This window comes from Euphorbia lathyris, chromosome 9 (assembly GCF_963576675.1).
Source record: "Euphorbia lathyris chromosome 9, ddEupLath1.1, whole genome shotgun sequence".
In the NCBI taxonomy this organism is placed as follows: Eukaryota; Viridiplantae; Streptophyta; class Magnoliopsida; order Malpighiales; family Euphorbiaceae; genus Euphorbia; species Euphorbia lathyris.
In genome coordinates this window covers 46249858-46259466 of record NC_088918.1, presented here as the reverse complement: position 1 = coordinate 46259466, position 9609 = coordinate 46249858, and the positions used below count along the sequence as shown (strand labels likewise).

The 9609-nt window shown below is 36.2% G+C and overlaps 1 protein-coding gene across 1 annotated transcript; it reads left to right on the top strand.

The window, feature by feature from the left end:
• Window positions 1-2059: 2059 nt before the first annotated feature.
• LOC136206705 (probable protein phosphatase 2C 65) lies at window positions 2060-3944 on the top strand. The gene is made up of 5 exons (XM_065997849.1): window positions 2060-2471; window positions 2635-2943; window positions 3008-3125; window positions 3195-3418; window positions 3480-3944. Exons 1-5 carry the CDS (start codon window positions 2247-2249, stop codon window positions 3876-3878), a joined length of 1275 nt encoding a protein of 424 aa, XP_065853921.1. The 5' UTR covers window positions 2060-2246; the 3' UTR covers window positions 3879-3944.
• Window positions 3945-9609: the final 5665 nt, after the last annotated feature.

Sequence of the window (9609 nt, the reverse complement as noted above, 5' to 3'; positions counted from 1 at the left end):
GAAGAAGAAGAAGAGGAAGAAGTTGAGGGGGAGGAAGAAGATGAGGAAGTAAATGAGGATGAAGAATTTAAGAGGGGAAAAGAAGACGACGATGAAAGGGATGATGATGTAAATGATTTTGTAATCCGCCCAAGAGTGGATGTGAGAAAGGCAATTGTGGAGGAAATTATGGATTAGGTCAATCATATGTTTACCTCGCATCAAGAGTGGTGCAATGAGAAATTTGTAAGTATGCCGACTGCATGGACATATATGTAGGTCAAATTTTCGCAGATATTTGTAAGTATGCCGGCTGTATGGACATATATGGATGCGAGAAAGGCAATTGTGGAAGAAATTATAGATTAGTTCAATCATATGTTTACCTCGGATCAAGAGTTGTACAATGAGAAATTTTCGCAGTATAAAAGTAGCATATACTAGAATCAAATCAGTCGGATTCATACAACAATAATCTATAAAACACATAACATCCTCGTCATCTTCAATTGGTGCTACTCTTCCAAGAACTTTATTTGGACTGTATGCCGACTGCATGGACATATGTAGGTCAAATAAGGTTGCATAGACACCTACTAAAGTGTAAAATTTCTCTTTTAACTTTTACAAATCGATGTTAGTTGTAAAAAGGAACCTTCGATTGACCGTCCACATATGTCATAATATCTCGAACGGTTTTCCAATGGCCGTGTCACGATAGCATACATGGAACAGTTCCAGTCGACATACTTCTGAATTTAACAAAAAAGCACACATTAACAAGCAAAGGCGACAATATAGTAAACTCTACTGTGTCGCATTGATGTCCAACGCGATAAATCTCGTAAGCAGTACATATTGTCGCATTATGATCTAACGTGAAAAATGCGACAACATTGAAAACATGTCACCATTGTCGCATTAGGTCACAATGATGCAATGCGACAAATTCGACAAGTGTCGGGAATCGCACAAAATTACCGTATTACGAGATTTTCAACAAAAATGTAGAGTTTCAATGGGTTGTAGGGTTTCGAAATGTATGAAACTAAACTATTTTCATTTTCATTTGACATATACATCTTATTATATACATCATCTTACATATGTGATATTGTATTGAAAGGTAAAACCTAACACAAGACTTAATGAATTTGAATTGGATTGTATTATTCTCTTGATTGTTGTCTAAATTGTTGTATAAAATGAAAAGAAAGAAAAGAAGGGAAGAAGGAAAGGAGTTGCTGCTTCGATCGTGTCTGCATGAAAAGGAGAATGAGAAAGATGAGGGTATTTTTGTCCAAATCAATGGAAAGTGTCTAGATTTATAAGAAGTGAGTGAACTAGCCCTAATATGTAAATGAGCTTTCAAATTGGCCCAGATTTGTAATTAACCTATTTTTTAGGGAAAATTACAATGAAATTCACCTTTTAAAAGCTATTTACAACTATATCAAGTCATAATTTTGAATTATGTCAAACTAATAAAATCACTATTTTTAATCTATTTTAAGAATTAGAGTTTATAAATTATAAATCTAGAATATATTGTATAGAGTTTAGGATTTATGAATTGGAATTTAGAATTTTTAAATTGGGGTGTAAAAACATACTTTATTTTTTATACATAGAAAATAATGAAATACATATTCACAATTAAGTTTGATAATCTGATTTAGTTGTAATTTTATAGTTGATTATGACATTAATGTAGGAAGCCTTTTTTTTATATATATTTTTCTCCAATGTTAATTCATGCATCAAATATCTAATTTCTTAACTTTAGTTACGATAATAAACTAGTTAAAAAAAATTAGAAAGAGAAAAAAAAAGAAAAATAAAAGTAAAAGGTGTAATTGATACTGTAATTATCTAAATCCGATTTTAGGAAATAAGTGAGCGGAAAGAGCTCGTGATCAACCTTTTATTAAATGGTTTGAGAATGATTATTTTGACAACTAACAAGGACATGTAAAAATGAGTTGTCTATTTTCAATCCTAAAATATAGTTAGAATTTAGATTCATATCCGAGAAAATAAGGTTTTTTTTTTTTATTTTCTTCCAATTTCTTCAGTTTTTGTTTCATTAATTGTAATGTGGTTTTGTGATTTTCTCAGCAATATTGGTTGAAGAAAAAGATGTTAGTTCCTCCGAGATCAAGATCAAAGTGAAGGCAATAAAGGTGAGTAAAACTGTGAAATTTCCATCATTTTCCCTTGTGAAATTTGCAGGGAAATTGTTGGAGAGTTATTTGTAAAGTAAAGAAATGGGAACATGTTGTAGTAAAGAAAATCAATTGGGAGAAAAAGGGTCGATTTTGGAGGAATCAGGTGTAGAAGATAGAGAATATGAAATAAATGATGAAGATGATCAAGTTACCATTGTTGATTATGGAGCTCGTATGAGAATGCAGGGATCGTCTAAGTTCATATCAATGTATACGCAACAAGGAAAAAAAGGAACTAATCAGGATGCAATGACTGTTTGGGAGGTATATATTTGAAATATTTTGTAAACTCTCTATCTCTCTCTGTGTTTGCTTTGATAAATTCCCATGATCTGTGAAGTGCATTTCTTTTTTGTTTTATCCTAAATATATTTAGGGTTAGGGAATATGATATTAATTAAAGGTATAAGGTTGGGTTGTGTGACAGGAATTTATTGGGCAGAAAGATATGTTCTTCTGCGGAGTGTTTGATGGGCATGGACCGTATGGGCACAGGGTTTCTCGGCTTGTCCGGGAGACATTACCCTGGAGGCTATCATCAGCCATAAAAATGTTTCAGGTTAATAGCATAAGATATAATGATCGGAATCCTGGTGAAGACGACCATACCCTTCCATTATCTTCATGGGAGGCTACTTTTATAAAATGTTTCAAAGAAATGGATGAAGAACTCAGTGTGGATGCCAGCATTGATAGTTTCAGCAGCGGTTCTACTGCTGTAACTCTAGTTAAACAGGTAGCGTATCTTAATAAGATGGTGAACTTATCAATACATGATGATTTATGATTGTTTGTTTTAGGGAAACCAATTGATAATAGCGAATTTAGGCGATTCTCGAGCAGTTCTTTGTACTAGAGGTAGAAATAACCAGCTTATTCCAGTGCAACTCACGATTGATTTGAAGCCTAACGTTGCAAGTAAGTAGTAGGTTATTATTTTATTTTGTTAGATTAGATCGACCATGATCATGGTTAATAATACAACAGGTGAAGCGCAGCGAATAAAGAGTTGCAACGGAAGAATATTCGCCTTGGCAGAGGAACCAGATATATATAGAATATGGTTGCCTGATGAAGATTGTCCAGGGCTAGCCATGGCCAGGGCTTTCGGTGATTTCTGCCTCAAAGATTACGGCCTCATTTCACATCCTGAAGTTTCTTATCGAAGACTAACTAATAATGACGAATTTGTAGTGCTTGCAACAGATGGGGTGGGTATATGCATTTACATTTACATATTTACATTTGTTTCTAACTTGTTTTAATTTTCAGATATGGGATGTGTTATCCAACCATGATGTAATAAGAATAGTTGCATCGACAAGAAAGCGATCAATGGCAGCAAAAATTCTGGTAAAATATGCAGTTCGAGCATGGAAAAACAAATATCCAAGTTCTAGAATAGATGACATAGCAGTAATATGCTTGTTCTTTAAGAACAGAAGTCTATTAACTAGATCATTCTCTGAAGTAAGCAGAGTAAGTGCAAATCAAACAGAGATGGCAGAAACTTATTCTGAAGTTAGCAGAGCAAGCTTACATCGATCTGAGATAGCAACTTTTCCTCATCAAAGAAGCATTCCCAAATGTCATAATGATCCTCAAGGAGTCATTACAATGCGTCCTCGTTTGCGGAATTCCACAAGCTATCAACACGTTGTTCAAGCTTGATACTCTTCTCTTCTTCCTATTTTCATATCTATATCTAGGATTTTCTATTCATTCATACCTTAGGGCTTCAACTTTTATAATTTAAATACTATTAAACATCTTCTCTTACTCTTTTTTTTATTTTTTTATTTTGTGCAAACTTCCATTATTTACCTTCTTTCCTTCCCAACCCAATCCTCTCTAAATTTTAAAATATCAAATTAGAAAAATAAAAATAAAAACCCACTCTTATATTTGAAACTTTGGTTTTCCAGTTTACAATGCACGTTACTAAAATATGTACTATGTACGTCTATGATTAAAGTCATTTCACTACGATATGACAATTGCATCAATAAAATCGCTACAGCCGAATCTGGTGACAAGTCCCAACAGAAACCTGACCTAGCGAAAAAAGTAAGCGACACATCACAATTTAATTTTAATATAGGAATAAAGTACAACAATACCCTCAACATTGAAAACCAAGAGCAATTTTACCATTAAAATTTATAAATTAGGTCAATTTTACCCATAACATTTCAAAGTTGAGCCAATCACTATAAGAAAAATCAGTACCACCAACACAATTGACCGACACCCATTAATGTGTCGGAAATAATGACGGATATTCTCTGTGTGTAACCACTTACACACTTTAATAATTGTCACGGCCCGCCAAAATTTATCTGCGGGACGGTCCAACAAGAATGCCCAATAGGCTAAGAGAAACGGTATAGGGGCATATGGTCATTTTACTATTCATCGGGACAAGCCGGTGGACATCGGCCCAACTATGTGTGCATTTATGCACAATACAGCCGGGCTACAGGCCCGTGCCTGCTAGGAGCCAATTGAGCCAATGGATACTCCCCTGCATAATGTGTCTTATGCCAACCTGAAGCCTAAGGGGACAGGATACCCTACGTTCCATTGAACACTCGCATCCTATAATAGTACTTAGAGCATTCCAAATGCATCCTATGGTCTTTGGGAAGTGTGTGGAAAATATTAAGGAAACGAAGAATTGGCTTGGTAGAGCACGGGCATGCGTGCGAGCTAGACTGAGCAGCAAACCCAAAGAACTGCAAGAAAGAACCTCAGTTTGGCGGGGCAAGTGAGCAGCGTGTCGAGAAGCTGCCAAGAGCCGTGAGACAAGTCTAGAAGCTTCGAGGAACTTTGCCAATTTAATCTCACTTCATCCAGCCAAAGACCAGAGTCTGCTAGATGGCTTCGGAGTGTGCTAGAACGGGCCATAATGGCCTAAAACCTTTTAGGGGCGCCCAAAACTGCCCCAACTCGTGTCTCTAGAATTTTCTAGGGTTTAATTACTTATATGTTTTTAGAATTTTTAGGTCGTTTGGAGGCTATAAATAGCCCCTAAACTCATTTATGAGCATCAATCAAATTGTGAGATGCAAGTGAGTGTCGTGTGGATTCTTTGTAAGTTAACCTTTGTAAATCATTGTTTCAAGCAATAAAGAGTGTTTTCCTCACTTAGACTTATGCATGATCCTATCATTCCATTGTGTATCATTGCCTAACATTCTAGCTAAGCAAGTTGAGGTTAAGGTTGACTAGTAATCGGGGAGAAATTACTAGTGCCGCACGGTTGACAAATAAAGCAAGGCTATGTCTGTGACAAGTGGTATTAGAGACTAAGGTTATTGGTATTAGAGATTAAGGTTATTCTGACGGAGAAAACCAAGGTTATCTCCAAAAGGAGCCAAGGTTAGTGATAGTTTTATGACAAAGTTATTTAAGACTTGGTGATTGTTTTACCATAGTACAATGTCGAGGAGAAATGAAGTAGAAACAACTACTGTGCACGATGAGTAGTGCTTGTAGATGTCAATGGTAGGTTGGAAAAAGTGGAGTGTCATAGCCGATGGCATAGAAAACTTTGAGGCGATAGATCAACACCTAGACAGACTCGAAGGGTATGAGTGTAAGGGAGAGGTGCTAGCCATAATGAACAGGGTCACCGCTGATTGTGAGGAAAGGGACATGACCTTGGAAGCTTGAGTTGCTTCTCTAAGGAAAGAATTAGAGAAAGCTTTTGCCAAGTTAGTCACGACAAAGGAAGAACTAGCCTTGTGCTAGAGGACAGTTCCACGTGGTGAAGCATCAACATCAAGTGTGTATAGTTGGTAGCGACTAGAAGTGTCGAAACCATAGTGTATGATGGTTCAAGAAATTCTAAGGAGATCCATAATTTCCTATGGAGTTTAGAGAAGTACTTTAGGGCACTTGGCATTGCAAATGATGCCAAGATGATTGTCGTGGTGCCACTCTACTTATAAGAAACAACCATGGTGTGGTGGCGATTCAAGGAGCAAGAAATCTGATGAGGTACGTGCTCAATTGCTACTTGGGACAATTTTAAACGAGAGCTTAAAGCCCAATTCTACCTGGAGGTGGGTGAGCTACAGAAGAGGGCCATATTGAGGCATTTGATGCAATATGGTAGTTTATAACAGTACATCAAGGAATTTTCTGAGATTCTCCCAGAGCTACCCGACTATCTACAAGTGGAGGCCTTCTATATCTTCTTGGAAGGTTTACAACCACGAGTTAGGCTGGAAGTTTAACGCCAGAACGTGAAGGAACTTTCTGTTGCAATTGTCGTAGCTGACTTGTTAGTGGAATTTGACAAGTGGGAGAGGTATAACATGGGCCATGACAAGGGCAAAATGGCCAAGACGGTGGAGCTAATGGAAAAAGTGGGTGAGACGCACACGATCATAGCAAGATAACATCCCAAAACCACTAGAGGTCAAGCCATTCAAAGGCAAAAATAAGAACAACGTGGACAGGCCGCTCAACTGCTACTTATGTTCTGGTCCACATAGAACAATGGACTGCTCGATAAAGGATAAGCTAAATGTACTCATCGAAGAACGGGAGCGACAACAATAAGAAGATGACGTGCAAGAGTAGTTGCCCGAAATATACATGGGGTCCCTTCACCATTTGGGCGCAATGTGAGTTGAGGGTCGGGAGGATGACGAGACTAAAGGGAAATTAGACAAGCCTAGGCACAACAGAACTATACAATTTTATATATTACCCTTTTTCTAAGACCCGTTAATCGTTATTTCATATAAAGACGGATTAAATATATGTACCTTGATTGGCGAACTATCTACCATTGCAAACGAAGTGCCCACGTGGATGCCATATCAATCACGAACACAAATAAAAAACCAAAACCAAAAGTTAGTAATCAACCAAATAGCAATCAAGTGTAGATTGCCTTTAACGGTATCCACCCGAATTAAGAAACGAATGGAACATAGGACATAATTTAGTCGAAAAAGAGACGAGAAGAAATCATATTTCTGAGTTTTGTGTTGGTCGAAATTCTCATGGCTATGGGGCCTATTTATAGTCTTCCATTAATTGAATCCCAATTCTATTAGGTTTAGTTAATTAGAGTCCTAACCATATTAGGTTTTCTAATTAGATAATAATTGTATTTATGAAATATTATCCATATTAAATGTAATATATATTTAATAAATACTATGCTAATCCCATTAGAATAATTAATTAGGTTAGGATAATAATATAGATGTATAATCACATTACACTATCTAATTAACATTATCCCTTTAATTGATTTAACCATAAATATAACCTAATTATATTTATCTAAATAAATCAAATAATTATCCTCATTTATATACTATAAATTTTGGCCCCTATATGTCTCCCTCTTAAATTAGCATTCCATTCTCCAGTCTTAATTTTATGTGTGACCCATTAGGTTCTTACCGCAGCTAGCCGTATATGTTTATTTAAATTAATTTAAACAAACTAATTTAATCCTAAACATATAACAGAATGAGTGCGCAGACTATTTTATCATAATCATCACATTCCTCTAGAGTGATAAGAAGTTAGGTTGATTTCGACGTTTACCTTTCAGTTTTAGGTCTAGTATAATTCGATCATTCATTATATCCTTAGACGAATCCGTAACTATGGAATATGTCAAGTTACATATAATGAGACGTCTGGTTTACTTGTCTAGGTAGAATTAACTCTGAATAGATAGGTTAAGTGAGCCATTTCTACTCTTAACCCTATCACCTTGCAAGGGTTTCTGTCAATTCTTCCACAAGAGGCCTATGGATATATCTCTTAGCTATCAAGAGTGATGAACGCTCAATCTAACATTAACTATCCTGCAATTACTTTTTGTGATACCCAACCATGATCTCACACACCCCAGGCCCCCCTGTAGTGGATCGTGCTCGCACAGAATCAAAGCATCACACTCCATAATCCAGAATCACTAATTAATGTTTATTTGAGTCTGAGGATTAATTATACCTACTAATACAATTTGAGATGAAACATGTGACACTAGATAAATCCATCCATTCTGTTATCTCAAGTTAAGTCCCCAATCCTAATGAACCCCTTCATCAGATCCATGTAAATGTCTAGATATCTCCATATCTAAAGCTTGTGAGATAAGCTCTCGATTCCCAACAGAAGTCATTATTACATGCAAGTCTCAATAGCAATATGTTAATCCCATAAACATATTACTTGACTTGGGATTGTTTTAAGTTTATTGGTTTATTATAAAGTTTAGTCTCACTTCATGCGTGTATGAACACTTTATGATCACTTAAATAAACTTGGAATTTCTTTTATTTAACTTAATTAATTCTGATAAAAGATAAATGCCTTTATAAAGCTCAACGTACCATATCTTATAAAACAAACGATAATGAACAATTCATTTACAATGGGTTTATATCTTCCAACAATTGATTATAGGACAATAAACCCCAACATCTCCCACTTGGACTAAAGAAAATTGTTTCTAAAACCATTCCCACAAGCGTTCGCATGATGATCATAAACCTTTTGGGGGCAAGACCTTCTTTAAATGGATCTACAAGATAGTCCCTTGATGGACACTCTTTTAATTCTCACATCTACTCCAGTTGTTATCTCTCGGAAGGGAAATTAGACAAGCCTAGGCACAACGGAACTATAATTTTTTTTATCTATCTTATTTGTTTCCCTTTTCTCAAGACTCATTAATCGATATTTCATATAAAGAGGGATTAAACATATGTACCTTCCTTGGCTCAATCCACCTCTACCAACAAGTCTCTTCTTACTTCCCTCAACTCCAACCTTATTTAGAAGAAGACTATCTCTTCTAATGCTACCATTAGATCAGAAGACGTTGCACTAATTGTTGGCTTTAAAACTAAACTTCTGACAAATCCATCCACTCTAGATGAGAATCTGATCAATCTGCCAAAATCTGCTGCTGAGCTTAACCGTACTGGAAATGTTCTATCTGAGCAAATTCAAGATCAAGTTGTTTCCACCTCTCAGACCTTCTCCAACCCAGAGGTCATAGAAACACTTGCAGTAGTAACTGCAAATTTGAATGAGATGGCTAAGGCATTTGTTGATCTTCAAACTCCTATGATCCCTCAGCAGAATGACCATACTCTTAGCACAACTACCATCCTGCTGAATGAACTAACCAACATCAAAAAGCTTGGTGCATACAATCTCAGCGTTGGTTACTCAGCAAGGTATCCATACCTATGCTGAAAAGATGGCGTCAATTAAGCTAACCATGGTACAACAGATGTCCCTCTTCAAACACTTGATAAGGGCATACCATCTGGTTCTAAAACAGCAAAGGCCGTTTCTACTCAGCTCTCTACTAAATTCTCCAAACTTGCCTCTGAGTTGAGGAATATGACTGTAC